We start from the raw sequence: 19,643 nt of genomic DNA on the forward strand, positions 1-19,643 counted from the left end.
CGCTGTATCTCGTTCCGGCGGTGCGGTGCGCAAGCAATGTGAACGACGCGATTTTCGGCGTTCCATTCTCTGTAGACGCCGGATTCCTCAGTGTGAACGGGCCATTATAGCGGAAAGGTGGAAGCTTAATTCTTTATTGAACCTAAATAAAATACTTGCTTCGCTGCAACTATTTACTCTCAAGTTTTACTTCAGCTGGCAGTGAAGTTTAACGAGTTAACGGTGTCAGCAGTGAAATGAACTGTATCGCGGACTTTTGAAGAGTACATGTACATTGTCCACGTCTTTTGCACGCCTCATCGCTTCCACCGATGAAAAGACTCTTCAAGAAAAGCAGACGCGCCGTAGGTATCATGTACGACGCCATATTGAAAACGCCGCATGACGACGACTTTGTTTGCTTCTGTGATTGGCTGGAGAAGTAACATGACGCCACGTGGTCCGTGTGCCTTGGTTGCCAACTGCTGTTTGTTTAAGTTGTATCTTAATATAGAAACATATCTCTTAGCCTGAGTGAAGACAGTCTGTCATCACTACTCAACTGCCAACTTATTGAAGGACACGGAAACTAAGTAGGTAAGCGATTGTAAAAAACAAGAAAAAAACAGAAATACTTTTTTCAGCAACCCTGTACCGGCATTACCTCCAATGTCAGTGTCAACGAAGTGCGGAGATTTTTTTTTGAATGTAAGACATTTTTCAGGAACTCTTGAAAGAGTCTATCTGAAAAGCGTAATGCATATAGGAGATGGCAGGCATGCAGCTGTTCTATAGTCGTAATTTTATGCTGCTGTAGTAATTCTATTGTGGCATGTTGTTAGGGGACACTGTTCACGCAGTCAGTAGTTATATAGAAGATTATAAGCCTGTTCATATTCTGCTTGGTTGCTGTCGTCCACACTAATGCAGAGTATTGTTCACACTGATGCAAATAGGATCGGAAAATAAAATGTACTATTTGGAGTTTATTCCTGAACGGAAGAAGTGGCGACTTCGGTAGAGTTCAGAAGCTCCTTCGGACAACTTTCTGGACAAATGTTAAATGTGAGCGTCGGAAGTCCTTCGACTAGATAAAACTACGCCTAGAATTTTGTGTTCTTTGGCTATGTCAATGTGGGTGGAGCTCAGCCTCAAACTTTCGTGAGCAGACACGGACTTGCTTCTCGCGGTAGAAAAAAATGGATTTTTGTTGCAAAGTAACCATTTTTAGGCTATATTTCTTTCAGAGCAATTTTGAAGCTCTTACATGACATAATTTGCTACTCGGAAGAGATCTGTGACATTGTCTGATGTCAAGAATATGTTGGTGTCGTCCGCCTATCGAATCAGTTGTGCGTGTCTATCAATATGTACTGTGTCATTCACGTAAACGTTGAATAAGTGTTGAACAATATCTACCTCATTATGCAACGCTCAATCACATGAGTAGCAGTGCACTTCGAGTATCAAGAAAGAAATGAAGCCGCCAAATAGTAGCACGTAAGAAAGCACAACTTGAGTAAATATATCTATTGCTTTCATTTTTATGGTTCTCATCTCGTATAGTTCGTATCAAAAGGTTTGCGATAGATGAAGGGCATGCAGTGGAGTTACTAATAACGGGTGGTAGACCTTCGCGATGTGCCCGCAATTGCAATTCACTGTTTTCATGTACGGAGTGCTACATTTACAACAATGTTGATTTGAAGGTTTATTTTAAGAGGAGTGTAGTGCCCGGCGTCGATCACTTTCGGGGTTAACTTCGCCTTTTCGTGACGTAGCGTCCGCCTGAATGCGCCACTAGAACGACGGGCCTTCTCTCTGGGGGCCTCATAGTTTATCAGCGTTCGCCCTGAAATTTATCGAGAATACGGCCACAGTTGTATATGTAATATGCTGCCAGATAATATATTTAAGGACATGGGATTATGCTCTTCTGGTTGACCAACTATGGGCTGTCCAGCAGGCCCACGATGCGGCCAAGAGGCTTCGCCTTCAGCTTCCCACGTGGGAGCGGCCCGCTTCGTGATGACTCACGATCTGCAGGACCTCAATAAAGTTTTGCCGTACCATACCATCGGGTTCTTATACCTGAAAGCGGTTGCGATAATCATCGTCAAGGTGCAAAACTAAAATCACCGCCACCTATTCGCAAGCACGTGACCGTCTTTTTTTATTAAGTGATTTGATTGTTTTAACAGCTTCGTGTAGTGGCGTCTGAAAGACTACGGCTATGTAGTCCATATTTGAACTGGTGTTTTCGCATGTACAAAATTATTTGTCTCAGAAAGCATTGCCACCTGTTTGGAAATTGCAACCAATGGGCGTAGTGGTTGAAGTATGTTCCATCTGGTAGATTCTCAGGGAGATAACTAGAAAAATTTAACCTTGACATTCCGGTATTGACAACCGAAACGTCGACTTTGTAGATGCGCTGATTGAGTTACCATACTAAGTCGGAATGTAGCGAACTTAAAATGCTCTGTAACAGTGTTATCGTAGGCAGGACGAATGAGAATAGTGGCCGTGTTATACTTAAGTCCATAATGGAACATCTACTGCAGCATATAGGCATAACACCCTCTCCTATCACACCAGAAATCGGTTCAACTCTGTTTATGCTTTCGTTCCCGTTCTTTCTTTTGCTATTATACGCTGAAAGCTTGCCATGAACTCGTAATTCAACTTGAACCGAATCAGTCAGTACCTTTTTAGGCTACAACAGGGAGCCACAGCTGCACTACAGTTTTCGAATGTTTCTTTGTATCGTCGTAATATGATACAAAGTAATACGATACATATGTGCTGACGCGCTGAAATTGCCAGTTACGAAACCGCGTGTTTTTCCTAGCTATCCGTACAGGTTACCACGTATCTGGCCCGGGGATCTTTTGAAATTTTGCTTGCGACCCAAACTGCATTCATTTTTGTCATGTTATGCAGTTGCAAGACTCTCTCCTCTCATTAGGGAACTTTATATTTAAAACAGGCATGTTGTGTCTTTCGAAGAAGCGTAGTATTCGTCTCAGCAATGCAGTCTAAACTTATTCGTGCTTGTATTGTGTATGTTGTGGTAGAATCTGTGGGGTCTAGTCCATCGTTGTGCCAAGATCGAGAGTATACGTTGCTAACAAAATATTTTGGCTGCCATAAAAGGGATGATTTAAAGCTTACCAAATATTAGTGCTGGACGTATTATCAGTTTTAAATGTCCTATAATTTCATGTAAGAATTAGACAACGTCCTTTTCTTTATTTGTGGAGTACGAAATTGCCTGTTTAGGCAATCTTGATCGGCTTAGTTGATGCGGGACTGCGCGTAATTTTACAATACTTGAACCCTGAAACAACTTCAAGAAATGTGTTTTAGAATTAATTTTACGTGACTGCTAGCATGGAGAGATCGAGACTGCAGTTTCATTTTTCGAGTTTACCCGATCCTCCTGCACACGTTTTTCGGAGCATGTGGAAATACTGAAGAACTCGCCCTAGAAAAATTGCAATGGATGAAACATTTAGGCTTCAACACTGAAATCCTTGTGGAGCATACTTCTACAACGAGCGTGCTCGCACAGTGAAACTTAGAGGTTGGCCATTCTCACAGTTTGCACGAGGCCCAGGTGGCAATGGTAAACAAACGTGACTTGTTTCGTTACGCTAACAGTTTGGTGATGCGAGATATGAGGACTGTAAACAGGATGGTCTGATATTAGTGTTCAATGTTTAGAGTTTCACTGCCTCACCGAACATAGGACTCCATCTCTCTCTGTTGACAGGACGATGGAGGGCATCTCAAAGAAGTTGATCTTGATGCATAGGTAGCGGCACGGAATAACCTTCCCACTCTGAAAACGAAAGACATCGGTCAGCTCTCTGCTTTGATTTCTTATTCTTTACTTATTCGACTAATTTGTTTAGTTTAAACAGGTTAAGAAAATTGGCACGCAGCATATAGCGCAATTCTACTTATTCTGGTGAATCGCCCGAACAAGTGGACATACACGAAAATTAGCAATGTAGCTAATTAGAAAGAACCACATATTCACATTTCATTGCAATATATTTATTAAATTTTAGGCACATATTGCAGTTGCGAAATTGAAACAGACCAAAGCAAAATTATATCTATTTAGGAGAAATTCTAAGATAAGCGCCACTTTACTGTAGTACGACCGTGCTGATGAACCCAGGCCCCATGCAGAGGAGTGCGTCTTCCAAGCACAAAAGCTAGAGAGGTAGCTGGCGAGAATATTACTTTTCGTACTGACTGAATTGTTGCGTAGTTACTGAAACAGCATGAAGTCTTTATCAGTGTTACCTTGCACATGAATCGATTTTGTTACAGATCTTGAAGACGTATTTCTCGAAAGTGGCGCCAAAGTGAAAAGTTTTTTCGAAATGGATATTGCTTGCTTACTGCCCGGCTTTAATACAGTAATTGAAATGTATGATCCTAAGTGAATAAGCACACACCTAACAATTCAGTTTTCTTTAAATAAAGTGACTGTAATTCGTCTTGCAAGTAGTGTCTGCTTCAAATAATTATAGTTCAGCCGATGAGGCGGAACTGCAATATCTACCGCAGTAGATCTCTTGATATGTCTGTTTCCCTTCATATAGAGTGAGGTATGAGGGCACCAAAAATTTCGCGAACGATTTCAAAAAGTTTTTCCGCTTGGAAAGTAGGGATAAGAGTTTTTTCAGGGACTGGTTAAATGGCCCTAGCAGGAAGAAAAACGCCTGAAGTTGCAGGATACGAAGAGTACCAGAATGAGAGACGAAAATATGGCACTAATCTCAGGTCTAAAATGCTATTTAGCACGGAATGATGTGTGAAACGCGAAGTTTTTTTCATTGCGGTACTCACAATTCACTGTAGGTGCTCAAATCTGTCATTGTGAGAATAATTGAATTCGTCTTCGTACACGTGGTAACTTGCGGTACTAACTACATTTGAAATTGCAGTTCTGCATCTGATAGCTCTCGAAAATGTACGCAGTCAGATAGACAGAAAGAGTGAAAGAGGAAGTGTAAGTAGCTCCAAATAGTAAGTAAAAAACAAATTTTTGCCTCGCAAGCTGTAATGTCGAAAATGACTTCAATTTAGCGGCAAAGTGGGTGAAGCAAGCAGCCGTAGTTTTTATTTATCAACCAAGATACTGCTATAGGAATTCAATAATTCCACGCCAACCTTAACTTCCTTACTGTATTAGCGAATTAGAAGGCGTCCAATTCAGTCGTCTAGCAAAAGGTAGGGGGAATACGGTATCGCCGATATACGCCTCTGTCCAACATTGCAACCGAATAGCGTCATGATGACGATGGTGAAGATGATTAACTCCAATGAAAAAGAAAACCATTCCAGACTAGCGCACATAAACTGGCTAGCGCTCTAGGAATAAAGAAGTGGACACAATGTGTTGTTACAGCGAAACTGTTGGCCAGGAAGTGCGGAAATGTTTAAACTATGCGCATAATTAATCTTTGTGTCCGTTGTGGCTGAAGGGCTGTAAATTATAAAGCAAAGCGATAATGTTTAAAGTTAGGTAGAAAAGTATGGGCAAAAGGTACTCTTTATATATTCTCATTTGTCGTCATTTGGTATTATGGTAACGAGACCACAACCACTGCGAACAGCACTGATGATGACGAAGCTTGGTGACGAGGTGGTCGACAATCTCGCGCTATCAATGCTCTCATACTGCACTATTATGCATGGGGGTAAAGTAGGAGGTAATTTCACGAAGATTACATCCTTCCAAATGACCGAATGCTAGCAGGCGGGCACAACAGAACAGGGTATTATAGTAAGAACTCTGCAGACTTTGCATTAGCAGGAAATGCCAGCAGAATGATTGCTATTTCTGGCTGCCTTCTCGACGTACTCTTGCGGTGGAACAAATGGGAAGATTGTGTGCTTGAGTTGCCGACTCTTCAGTGCAGCGCAGTTGTAAAGGTAATAAATGTTGATTTTGCGGCAAGGCCTCTCGAAACTAGCGCTGAAATAATGAAGACCGCAGAAGACGCGACCTCAAACTACTGCATGGCTGCCAGCCTATCCTGCTGCCCATTTTATTTTGCTTTTTTATGTGATTTGAGGGGGTTAGTGCTTCTGCTTAAATGCGTATTTGCGACATGATGAGCGCAGACTTACTATGACGTCAGGGGCCAGACGGGGACAGTAGGCTTGAAGTAATGGTAGGAAGAGGAGTGCTGCAATAAAGGACAAATAAGTCTGGTTATGCCTACAGGGCAATGAATAGTGGCAGAACTTAAAAGGCAGTTGTCTATGTTGTTGCTTTTATGCAAGGATTAATCAGAGAGAAAATCCTACTTCTTGAACTATCTGCGTGCTTTCTTTCTAGTAAATAAAATTAATATAAGTATGTATATCGATGTTAACGAAATATAAGTAAATACACATAAGGAAAAAAGAACTCGAAGATTCATTAATAAGACAGATTTGCACCGACTCTACTAATGAGACAATAGCTATGCTTAAATACGAGCATACATGCTTAGTTGCACTAAAATGTCGGTCATTACTGTAATACAAAGGGGCGGAAAGCACTAGCCCATGAACCAGCTTTGGACACCAGAAAAGCTAGGAGCAACATTGCTGCAAGCGAGCAGGTATTAATGGTAAGGGGTGTGTGATACCACTGCTGAAAAATGATAGTAGAAAAGCGTTTGCGAATGAAATTTTCGTACAAATGGGAAACATAGCGCCTAAATTTTCAGCCACCCTTGATATTGTTATGAAGAGTGAAGTGATTATATGATGTCAAGTGCTCAATCAGCAATTGTTCTGAGTAATATGCCATTTATTTTTCACCACCAATTCGCCTACTACAGCCCAAATAGCGCGAGTTGCTCTTTTCTTTGTGCTTGAATTTGTTGCTTATCGCGTCTAGATTTGGCTTTCTAAAACGCACGAGCACACGTAATGGCGTCATGCTATTATAGCATGCAAATACTGCGATAAATTTATGTAAGCATTTGTTAACCTAATGTTTAGGACGAAGATATGCTTGATGTGCTGCTTAAGTTTGACATGCTCCACATTTACTGCAGCACGATCGAACACCACTACTTTCAATTGAAACTGGAGGCATAACTACAAGGGAAAGGGACTCGGAAGCTCTTCAACCAGCTCCTCGAAGATTCGGTACCATTCCTGCCCATCTGACTTTGGTACTTTTTCTTACAGGCTGTTTTGAGCCTGACGTTGTACGATATACTCAGGTTCAACGAATTGCGCATTTAGATGTAAACTGAAAAAAAAAAGAACACTGCAGACGAAATATATGTGACATATTCTGCAAAAATACATTTATGAAGGCACGCTGTCGTGTGTGCTATAGCAAACAGTCAATATCTGCAAAAATACATTTATAAAGGCACGCTGTCGTGCGTGCTATAGCAAAAAGTCAATAAAACACGATTCAGTAGCCGTAGTAAGCGTGATTCTTTTATTCAAATACACTACGTTTTGCGTGTAGTAAATAAAGAACTGTTCGCGTCGGCAACAACAGTAGAACTGTTTACTGGCTCTACAGTTGAAACAGAATAGACTCGTTATGAGTTTCATGTTACAAATCAGGGACATTGATAATTACTGCGGCGACGCGGTTCGTGATGGTACTGTGAGATACCGGACATATTGACATTAATCCCTTATCTCCATAGCAACGAAAATGCCTTTGTGAAGTATTTGTAGGGAGTAAAAAAAAAGTTTTCCTTTAAGCTGTGGGCTGGTTGTGGGGACGATGAAGAAGGTTGATATTTTTGTAGCAAGAAAGCGCTGTTGAGTGCTATTACTTTGCAATTACAGATTAGAAGGATAAATTGAAATTAAAGATTTGTAAAAATGTCGAGTTAAAAATTATCACTGAAGCATCAGTGACACTGCAAACCCGGTCCAGTGACTGTGCCAAGCAACTGCGCTGCCATGCCAGTGCGCACTACCCACGAAGCACAGCCGCATGGCCGAACAAATACCTACGGAATCAGTGCTCAAGATTGATCTTCACTTAAATGGCACTGCACGCTGCTCTAGTATTGTAATTTATTTCTTGAGATCATTACATGCGCCCAGAGGGAATTATTGTACCAGTGGTACATTCAAGGTAAACTAAAGTTGCAAGAGAAATTATACACACAACACACAAATGGAAAGACAGTATCTTAAGTAAAAATCTTACATGACAGTCAATGTAGAAAGGCGTAAGAGGTGCAGTGGGCGTAGTGCCTTGACCTAACAGCTCCATATTTAGGGCCCTATGACGTAAAACAATTTCAATCTGTTTTTATTCCAGTCTCCTGAAGTCACCTTTACGTAGCCACCGACGAAAGCATCGGGCGGTAGCCCGCTGCGTTGCTTGAAAAGCCCAAACAAAGCGCTACTCGTTTACAGGAGGTCACGTTTTTTTGCTTTCAAAGCAAATAGCATTGCCTACACTGAGCAACGTTTATTATTAGAGCGTAACTCTTCAACCCGTGTTCCCGCGTTGAGCGTCGATATGCGTCGGCGTCGGCGTTGTACCCGAGCGAACTAGAAGAGCGAAGAATGAAAGAGCGAACACGGAGCGCAGCGAGGTGTAAAAGAAGTAGCCCCTTGCCTCCGCGAGAGCTCTCTTCGCTTTCGCGGGAGGCGAGAGCGAAGACAACGCGAGGAGGAAAGCGGAGGAGGAGGCTACAGTAAAAGCACGAGGTGGAAAGCGGAGGAGCCGAGGGAAAAGGGTGCATGCACTGAGTTGCCGGCGGCCACGGCATCCACGCCCGCGTGGGTGATCTCATCAGTGCTTCCAAGTAGGGGGGGGGGGGAGACAGGGGGGGGGTGAGATGGGGAGGGTTACGATCGGGCTGCTGAGGTCAGTCCGCGGTACCAGCGTTTGTGACGGCGATGACTTCTCCTGCGAGGGGCGACTGTGAGCGGCTACGAGTAAGGCTCGATGTGACGCTATCTTGGGTGTTGTCGTCGCTGACACTGGTGGCACGACTTCCCCACGACGAAGGGCCACTCTTGTCGTTTGTGGAACGAAAGGGTGAGAAGAAAAAATTATGCAGATCCCAAGCTCTTTGGGAACCGATGTAAATGATGTAAGCGAAGCTTTCTATGCTGTATGCTTTCATGGACGATAATTATCGGTGTTCACGACGAATGTTTAACTTTTTCAACGTTCAGTCCAAAACAAGAGTAGTGACCGCATGTTAAACGTTACCTTGCGTGCATCAGTGCTGTTTGTCTGCATAGTACACAGAACACACAAGGGCAGGTGTTTGCTTGAAGCATTGTTATGTGCTATATTTCCTAACATCTGAGAGGGTGGAACACTGTCATTTCCTCACATGGCATCGTGGCAGAAGTACTAAACTTTAATTGAACTATGGTACTGTACGTGCCAAAACCACAATCGAATTATGTGGCATGCAGTAGTGGCGGACTCCGGATTAATTTTGACACAATGGTATTTTTTAACGTGTCCCTAGATCTAAGTGCATGAGCGTTCTTTTATTTCATCCCCGTCGAAATGCGGCTGCCGCAGTCGGGATCAAACTCACCACCCCGAGCAACGACGTAGCTGCAAAGCTACTGTAGGGGCACATAAGTGTTGTTTGCCATGCAACTGCTTCCTTTGTCTCGCCTAGACCCTGCGGGCGCTTTCATTAATGCCGCTCTTCTGCACGCCTTGCATAAGTTGTCCGCTTGACATGTTACGTGGTGTTCATTTTTCAGAAATACCAGATACTTACCGTACCGTATATTGAACTTAAATTTATCCCGTTTCCTGACAATCGCTGTCGTAGCTAGTAGTAGGGTTTCGTTGTCTTCTGACGTCGTTTGTGCCCTATCCCCTCTCTCCTTTTATGGAAACTACGAGGGAATAGTGGCAAGGTTGTTATTCACTCTTCGCGACTTCATCGGTTCTACCCATTCGCTACGTTTTATCCCCCCTCCTCCCTACCATTCTAGCTAGCTTCCCTCTGGGCTTGCACGCTAGTTAAAAGGTAAGCGCTACATATTCTGCAGTGCTTTTGCATCGGTCACGGACAATTAAAGCTGTCAAGAGGCTAATGTAGCGACGCCCAGAGAGCTCCAAAGGGCATTGTGTGCGTTCCACGCGCTGGAAACGTCAAACGAGTTTCTCACGTCTCCCTTCTTCTCTGCCACGCTCTTTCCATATATATACACGCACTGAACTACCCCCCACGTGGCGTGCGAGACAGTCACAGCAATAGTAGCAGCAGCGGGAAAGTCGAAGGCAGAGGCCACGAAAGCTTCGCTTCAAAAGCGCAGTGCCGCGCAAGGCGGGTTGTGCGGCGACGATGGCTACGATATGGCGCCAGAGTAGCGTGCTTCGTCTGCGTGGAAACAAAGCGCTGCATCAACGGAGGTCTGTCTGTGTCGGCTGCTGTTAATCCCGCCCACGTGTCATCCACGCGCTGCCTCTCGCGATCTCCTGATTAGCGAGGCATTCGCGCCAAACTTCACTCCGCTTGCAATGTGCCGCACGAGACATTGTCCGCGCCAGCTACGCAACTCACAGCGTTGTCTTCCTAATGTAAACCGTGTACCTAAATCATAATGCAAAATAATGACACACGAAATGAAAACACGTATAGAGCTGCGTTCAAGTTTCGCCTTAAGGAGTATCGTAATCATCGGTGAACTTCTATTTGGCTAACAAGAGGCGAGGTGCACCCTCATGTGGGGAGAGTTTGAATGGAGCTGTACAAGCACAGTTAAAGTAGACAAATGGATGAGGAGGGTGGTGCCGCTGAACTATAGAATAGTGGCAAGCTAGACTTGTTGGTACGAACACATTCTTCAGCAAACAATGCAAAGACGGGTCATAGAAAAGTGGCATGCGACACATGTGCTCCTTATCGGTGTCCCATTTTTGGGCTGCTTGGTGAAGTATGGGGTGCCGGTGTTTGCGATCGGTCCACTTTCCCTTAGCTTGCGGTGGTAGGTAGAAAATCGCGGTGGCATTCAACGGAAGGTAACAATCACCGCCGAAGCACTCTGTAAAGATGGTTAATCAGCGAAGCTGAAACGTGCGGCCCCGGTGTTTATGACTAAGTTAATTTCGACGGTTCAATAAACGACGCCTTGGTAGATTGCGGGAAACTCGCTACGCAGGTACTGCTTGCGCTCGGCTGCACGAACCTGTTCTTGTACCCGTGCTGCAGCATTGAAACAGCGTAGGCGAGCTCGTTACCGGTTCTGCTCACGGCGTCACCGATCGAAAGCTGCCTGCTCCTCAGGAGTACGTATGACGCGTGACCTAGGCATTTCGAAGCTGGAGGGAAACTAATGCTCGCGCGCTCGGCTGCGACGGAGATCAACGATGTCAATGCTGGGGCAGCCAATCGCGTGTATCTCTTTCTCTAATTTTCTCGCGCATGCGCATGGGGTTGCGCCGGAGGAGTTTTCGGCGGACAGGCGACAGACGGACGAATCGGCTAGCCAAATACAGCTTCGCTGTAAAACGCCACCACAATGATTTCTCAGCAAAGAAGAGTGGGCAGAGTTAACTCGCGTACGTACCAAAAACGCTCGATAACGTTATACAGGCACAAAAAATTATTTTACGCAAATAAATCCATGCTACCCGGCAGCTCTGACTAGCCAGTACCATAGCATTTGGCAGGCAGCCATCTTCTACTCCTTTAGGTATGACGCAGTCTTCAGCTATTCATAAAAAAAAAGACAGTTTTGTTCGGCATATGAATCCATATTTAACGCATACATGCCACTTCGACGTGGTGAGTTTTCGGGATTTTGTGACATCATGTTACTGACAGGCGAAGTGAGCGCAGCCCGAAGACGTTTGACCAATAGCAGACGGCTAATGGTAAAAAAGGCGTCGATTCAAAAATAATGATTTTTTTCTTCGTTCGGTCTAATCATGTATAATCAGCGTGCACGAATCGTACAATACGGCGAGATTTCGCGGTTTTGTGACACGTGACATACAGGCGACGTGGGCGCAGCTCGAAAGCATTTGACCACTACTAGAGGGCTAATTGTGAAAAAGGCGCTCAATTAAACATAATAATTTTTCTTTCGTTCTGTGTAATCATGCATAATCAGTTTGCGCATATAATATCATATGGGGCGTTTTCGCGGTTTTCGTGACATGGCGTGCCATACAGGGGTAGTGGGGGTGCCCCGAACATTTTATGGCCAGTCATGAATGGGTGATTGCAGAATTGCAATAGAAAAGTTTCGAGTAGCTTTATGTTATACAGCCCCATGACGGCGTACCATGCAGTTGTCGCTTCAGTAAGGCGGCAAACGAGTCACTCGACGCGGTAAAAACAGTATCATGTATGTTCCATCCTCAGGCGTCTCAGGCTCTCTTGACCTAGTTACTACGACTAAATGAATCTTCACCCGGCAAAGCCCTTCTCCAACCTATAGGTGCCAGGACACATACACATTTTTATACAGCGCTGAACGTGCTTCACACCTTGGGGATTGCGCTGTTCGAGACAAAGGCACAGAAAAAAAAAATCACCGATGATTGGGACACTCCCAAACGCGAAATTTGAGTGCAGCTCTATACGTGTTTTCATTTTGCGATATATTGACTGGCGCGGACAATCTGTCTCGTGCGGCATGTTCCAAATGGGGCGAGTGTGACGCGACTGCCTCGCTAATGAGGAGACTGTGAGAGTCAGCGCGTGTGTGACGCGTGTGCGTGATTGACACCAGCCGCTGCAGACTGGCTTCCCAGACGACGCGCGCTACTCTGGCGCCATCTCGTAGCCATCGTCGCCGTAGAGCCCGTCTTGTGCGAATTTACGCTTTTCTTCTCACGTTTTCGGCATAACCTGCTCTTCTGCTTTCCGCCTCATGGTTCCACTGCGCCCTCCTCTTCCGCTTTCCTCCTCGCGCTTTTTTCGCTACCGCCTTCTTTTACCCGCCTTTGCACTTCGCGTTCTCTCTTTCATCCTTCTCTGTTCCCATTCACTCGGTTACGCCTACGCTGACCACAGGAACGAACGCCTAAGGCCTGCACTCTAGAATAGACCCACCCAGCACCTTTCGACATATTACCTGCAGCTTACGCTTACCGAGACTGCATTCAAAGAACACTTCCATCTGCAGGATCAAAGTTACTTGTTCTGAAGCACTTGACTACTAATTACGAGAATCACCTCTAACTTTATACTGGTCGGTTGTCAAAGCGGGTGCAGCTGCATTTTGCATACCCTTTTTGAGAGCTTCATGGCCGGGGCGGCTGGACCATGTAGTCTGACCAAGAGTTGTCGAGGGTGCAGCAATAGCTGCAGCCTTACGAAAGCTAAATACCCTGCCTGCACAAGATGTCGCGCTGCTCATGGACTCGAAAGTGGTATGGTAACGCTGTGGCCGTTTATCATTAGGCGAGTTCCCACGCAAGTCACGTTCATTGGTGAAAGACTTTGAGAAGAAAGGTTTCAGTATAAAGTTTCAGTGGATCCCCTCTCACAGTTATATTGCTGGAAATGACGAAGATGACGCTCTCGCGTACGCGGCACTCTCACAGAAAAGCAATCAAGTCCCTAAATCTGACGTCCGTGTACACTTTCTATAACTTTAGACTTTGTCGCATGCACCCTGCATAGCCCGGTGGTTTTGTCGCGAGCAATCCTTGCTACTGCATCGAGTAAGGACAGGATCTGCATGTACCCCTGCACTGCTATTCAAGATGGGAGGTATCGATTCCAGCTCCGCTTTGTACTTCGCACAATGAGACAGAAGACATCGAACACTTTTTGTGGTCACGACCAAGCTACGGTTGTGAAACGGACGCTTTACTTGAGAATTAACAAAAGGCCCCCTGCATGCGTGTGGTCATCACCTTTTGTTTCGGCAACGATGTGACACTGCCGGCAAGAAAGCTTCACGCTTTCTTCTCATATTTCTAGGAAACACTGGACAGTTCGACAGATCGTGAATACTTCAGTGACAATGAAAGAGACGCTCAAGTGGAGCGATGGCCAGTTTCGATCACCAGGCTAAACGAGCATGTAGCTACAACACACCACCACCACCACCACCACAACATCCATTTATGAATTGTGTGCGAAAATAAAAGGACATTTTGTGCCTCTGGAAGAAGGCAAACTTATCCACTAAGTTGGCGTACAGGTGTAGTAAAACCACTAGTCCTACGGCGCATCAGACCCAGAGACAGAAACAACCTCTCTAAGGACGTACACCTGGACAACGCAATGTACAGCTTTACTTGGGGCGGCTCCGGTGCTTGGCCCGGTATATTCGGCTTGAACAGTGGCATATTGTGTGTCTACACTTCAAGTGTACGGCAAGTCGGTCCAGGGCGCGAGTATAAGTGCACGCTAGAGCAGGGCATCGCCAATCTCGGAGGCGATGAAATTAGCTAATACACTTCTGCAAGATCTGCTTGAGCGCTTAGCTCACTTTGTACGATTTGAAGTAATATGCAGCATATATTAACTAATAAAATAGCAGTTATTATATATAATGCTACATTAAGTTCGGCCTGTCCAAACCACGTTGTTAAATATGTGATTAATGTTACAAAGCAAATTAGTTTTTTTTTCCGCACAACAGAATGCTAGTTTGCTCAGCGTCGATTGAATGAGAGAAAAAGAGGGAAAGTGTTCCTTACACGGTCTACACTTAAACACTTTTTGCGCCTAATTTAACTAAAAAGGGATTTCATATGTTTTGATACTATGTTTACTCTGAGTCTTAAGGTATGCTGTACTGGGCAGACGCATGTTTTTATTTTAGCGGATAAAATTATGTAACAGCTGGCCCTTGTATAATCACCGTTTGAATGTTATGTATGCATTTGAAGCGCTTAAGATTGCCTTAAAATTTCGATATTTCTCTTTAAGAGTGCCAAATTTGCCCCTCATACGTGCATTCGTACTTTTGAAACCAAATTGCTGTGTCCTGTAGTATATGGAGTTTGAGTTTGCAGGTATGCAAAGAAATAGAATAAAAAATGTGATGCATGCTTTGGGAATTATGCATCAACAACTAGACATCCAAAAAAAAAAACAGCATTTTCTGAACTTATATGTTGAGGCGAGAAGCCATACTATAAGTAAGCGGAAATGCATATTCCTAGTTCATTTTACGCCTTGGTATATAATAATACAGCCAGCAAAGTTTCAACAGAAAGTCTTCATCGAGTAAAAGTTCATAAATTTGACGTAGCATAAAAATGAAAAGATTTGAGTTTTCATTACAAACTAGTAAATATAAATATTCTAAGTAGCAATCTACAGATGAAAAGAAAATGCAAGAGTGGTAATCCACTGCTGACTTTAGTAAGGCTGTCGCTGAGCTTCCTCCTTGTTCTGTTTTACCTGTTTATCAGCTCTGATTTTTAAGGCAAAAGCCTTAAATGTCTATCTCAAGTTCGAGTTTTGAAGCACAGACAATATCACATGATCCAAGGAAGACCAGCAGCGAGCCAAAGAATGTCCAGCCGTCTATAAAAGATGATTTAACAAAGTTAACTAGTGACTTATCAGTGAATGGACCAAGGTGCATTAAAGAGACTTAAGCTGAATTAAAGATGGTTATGGTGTATTAGGATGGATTAAGGAGGATTAAGGAGGATCGTTGAAGTTGGTTAAGGTGGATTAAAGGGTTATGATGGATTAGGGTGAATTAAGGAGGACTGACATGGATTAAGGCAGACTGATGTGAAAAACAGCAGGACTTACAAGGGTTTCTTCTTCGCATCTCTGAGGCGATCGATGCCTTCACAAAAAGCGAGTGGTCCTATACATGGCAATCATTAATCTTGAATACACCAGGTTCAATTCTGATTCGGCGCGACACATCTAACGTTGCGCGATTGCCGCTTTTAAAGTGTCAAACTGCACCAAAGGGGTCGGGCATGAGGATTGGTAGGTTCACCTATACGTTTCTTTGGAACCCCTTGCAAAGGATCATGATTATGATTGGAGCTTTCTTAAACGAGGGTGGCGATAAGTTATCACACAGCCTGCTGTGTCTAATAAGGTTTTACTACATTTATCCCAGCCTAGGTCATTGCTTATCTTTCCTTGATCCTTTAATGCTTCGGTAAAGCTTTTATATATATGTGGCACAGTTAAATGCGCCTGTAGCGAGTCCAATTCTGTCGATATCCTTCCTTCTTTTTTTCCCGCTAATATTCAGAGTATCTTTCTTAACTCGACTGCTGACTAGTAAATACTTCCATCCCCTTCGAGTACCAGCGTTTCTGGAACGCGGACGTATGCTACGGGTTTTTCCAAATCGTAAGGCCCCTAGACAAAAAAAGAACAACTATCGCGGTACCTTTCTAAATGCAAACATTCAACACCCCTTTATATGAGCTTTAAGCAAAACTATAATGAAATATTACGTTTTTCACAAGATATTCCTGATGTGGGCAAAAATCAACACTGAACTTAAATATCTTTATTCTAAACCAGAAAGTAAAATACAATATGCAATTAAAATTGGACAATTTTGGCTTCACCAAGCGCTCTACAAGTTATCCTGTAAAGCGCGGCCCTCATAGAATGAATTTCCGGCGTCCGAGCAGCGAACTTCGTCCGACGGCGGCCGCTCGACGCCCGGCGTCAAAAATCAGGACACGCGCCACCGATTTGGAGGGGACGCATATTTTCGCCCACCGCCGGAAGTGTTCGGCGCGCGGCCACATGCCCGAGTAAATCAGGAGCCAGCACTTCCGGCCTCTGCATCATGGGATTGATGGCGGCGGTGTACCCACGATCATCGCTCGTGTGCTCCCACACGTAATTTCTTTTTGCTTTTGTAGCGCCGCAACATTTCCCGTGTGTAGCGAACATGCAAGAAGTGCACGACCAGCCGGCGCATTCGCAAAAAAAGGTCATTGAAGGCCGCACGCGTGGAATTCAATGATAGACTGTTAATCGCGGTGCAAGAACGACCGGTGCTGTGGGACTGCTGCAGGCCCGACTACAAGGACCAGCGCAAGAAGATGACGGCATGGGAAGAGGTGGCCGCCCAGTGTGGACATGACCCAGACGGACCCTAGCACACGACACTTAAACAGATCCTATACTGCCTACCGATGTGTGTGAGCGGTCCGCACGTTGTAGGTGTTCTCTGTCCGCACTAGCCACTGTAGCCGCGTGTTACCAGAGCTGAGCTGTTCTCTGCGCTTTCTGGAGGCTGCGAATTGCTAGGCGTAAAAAGTAGGAGAAATAACTGCGAAAGAACTTTCAAACACTAATTTATGGCGTTATTAAGTGTCACAACATGCTAAAGTTTGCTGTCGGTTACATTTAAGGAACAGTAATCTCCTGCGTTACGGCTCGCCACATTGATAGCGGCTCGGTGGCATTCGCCCCTGGATCGTCGCCTGAGTGGCGGTGAAGCGAAAGCGTGACGGCGCGCTTCCCTACATGTTATGACGCGCGAACTTCGTCGGGGAAGTTCGCTCCATGAGGGTCGTGCTTAAGTGTTGAACGGCACAATGTAGAGACATGACTCTTCTTACGATACGTAAAGGAGTGCGTGGTGTTGCGCAAAACATGTGAAATTCAATTTCCTCAATGATATTCTAAGCTATAATCCTCAGCATATGGGAGTAAGGATATTCCGCTTCGAGTGCAAAGTAGTTGTAGAACGCCCATATCACGGTCGTGGGGTTCGTGGACCAGACATACCTAACGACAGCGTTTTTTTCCCGTTTATGTTTCAGAGTGATGTTGCACAGGTTATTCGATTCTGAACTGATCTCTCTTTAGCCGCAGTAAACAGAGTAGTAGCTAATGAAGTAAGATATAGTAATAAAAAAGGATGACGTCGTGCTTCCCACTATACAAAGTGTTCAATAATTACTAACACTAACTGGTTATTGTGAGCGCATAAGAATTTGTGTATTTACAAATCACTGGCTGGCGAGGCACGACTTTGCAGTAGGATAGGATAGCGTGCGCTTTGACGCGCTAACTTTAGTATTCAAAGGAATGAAACCAAGCGAGGTAGCACAGAAGAAAAAAAAAAAAAACGAAAGCTAGAATGGTAGCGCCCGAGAAATACAACCAGCAAGCTATCAGCTAAGTACGACGATGGCACAAGTATGACGTAAGACAGTCACAAGAAAGCGTTGTGCAACATGGGGCTCATAAGGGTAGCGCCCAGCATTACCTGCTAATGCCAGGACATTTCTTGCTGTAGGATCCATGGTGCTTCAGTTTTTGTCCGCTTCGCCGAAGCCGCCGAGGCTACGCTCCGAGGTCATGGCAGCTGTTTGCGTCTAAACAGGCAGCCATGATGTCAGCCGGTAGAGAGGATATAGATAGCCTTCGAAGAACGGATAGCAAAGCGGACTGCGTCACTTCTAGATTGACGAGCCATTGTTTTAGGCAGAGACAGGGGAAAAGGAAAGATGCTCTGCTTCGTCAAGTACGAATTTGTCGTATTCTTTCGGGTCCATAGAAAAGGCTACCGGGAAAGTTTGCCGTTACAAGCTTGCCAGCTGAGTGAACTCTTTTGTTGCGGGGAATGTGGAGAGCAATGCAGGACGCGGCGCTCTCAGAGCGAGGTGCACCACGTCGGCTTCTATTAGTTCCCTGAGCAGCAAGAGAAATCGCTCACTAGGCTTACGGTGGCCCATTCTACAACGCGTTCAGAAAGTAATTTGCGATTACACGAGTAAAGAGGAAGACAAACTTGACCATTTTAACAGATGTCATTGGCGCGTTATATACAGACAGCCGTAAGCAATATGTTTATGAAGCTTTCTAGCTTTCGAAATGTGTGTGACAGGCTACCTAATTTGCCAACCTTTTTTGTAAAATGCTACTCTCTTATATCGTCTGCGAAAGTTCAACATGTAAAATGGAGCCAAGTAGATTTCAAGGTGGTGTGCCACAGCCATGGCTAGTCTTAATGCGAACACGCGTTTGGCGCCTTCACGGTTTTCTTGTACCCGAGGCTACGAACAGCTCTTTGCATACTCTACGTGACAAATACGTATGATTACCTAAGGTGCAAGAGATTAGCTAGCGAATAAATTAAAGACTTTGCTTTTGCTTCAGGCTGCAAATGGTTCTAACGGTCGCCCACTAGTTTTCGCGTTTTTCTTGAGAACATCAATGCTTGCCCTTACCAGCTTAAATCCGGTAAACAAGACTGAAAGAAACTTGCTTTGCATGATTGTATTATGGGAGGTGTGATGGCAGGTGCACGCGCTTTATTTACTGTCTTGAGAGCACTAGCGAAAACATATATAAATATATACTTGTCTATATTGCCCGACTTTCGGCAGAATCTTCCATGCTGAGACTAGGCAAAACTCACTTTTTCCTAATATAGTTCTCTTTTTCTAGCCCGACAAGCTGTCCCTATCAGGTCATAAAAAGGGTGGTTGACGTCAACACTAATGCTTTTGGCAAAATAAAGTATGTTTTCTGATCTCATATAAGATAATCTGCAATGTCGTTTAGCCACGGACGCGATTCTGCATATGGTGACGTGCGCAGGACACGAATGAAATTGTGGTTATAGAAGCATAAAAATATTTTTGAATAACAAATGGCATTTTGCACTGTTCAGACGCACTCCTGTGCTATCTAGTTCTTATATTTCGAATATCACGGACGAGCACTACGTTTGATCTCCGCTTTAGATGAAAACGAAAAAAA

General features: G+C 44.5%; 1 protein-coding gene across 3 annotated transcripts in view; it reads right to left on the reverse strand.

The window, feature by feature from the left end:
* Window positions 1–18,313, reverse strand: part of LOC126525141 (uncharacterized) — a 44,009-nt gene extending 25,696 nt beyond the window's left edge. Inside the window, exons 1-3 of one of the 3 annotated variants that reach the window (XM_050173192.3) lie at window positions 18,145–18,313; window positions 6,133–6,191; window positions 3,722–3,823 (exon numbers count right to left, since the gene is read on the reverse strand). In XM_050173192.3, the coding sequence (XP_050029149.2) occupies window positions 3,722–3,823; window positions 6,133–6,191; window positions 18,145–18,181 (198 nt within the window). In that variant the 5' untranslated portion in view covers window positions 18,182–18,313. Of the gene's footprint in view, window positions 1–3,721; window positions 3,824–6,132; window positions 6,192–8,182; window positions 8,237–18,144 lie in introns of those variants that run through there. The other 2 variants (XM_072287314.1, XM_050173194.3) reach the window with 2 other exon arrangements.
* Between the last annotated feature and the right edge of the window lie 1,330 nt (window positions 18,314–19,643).

This window comes from Dermacentor andersoni, chromosome 3 (genome assembly GCF_023375885.2).
Source record: "Dermacentor andersoni chromosome 3, qqDerAnde1_hic_scaffold, whole genome shotgun sequence".
NCBI classification, from domain to species: Eukaryota; Metazoa; Arthropoda; class Arachnida; order Ixodida; family Ixodidae; genus Dermacentor; species Dermacentor andersoni.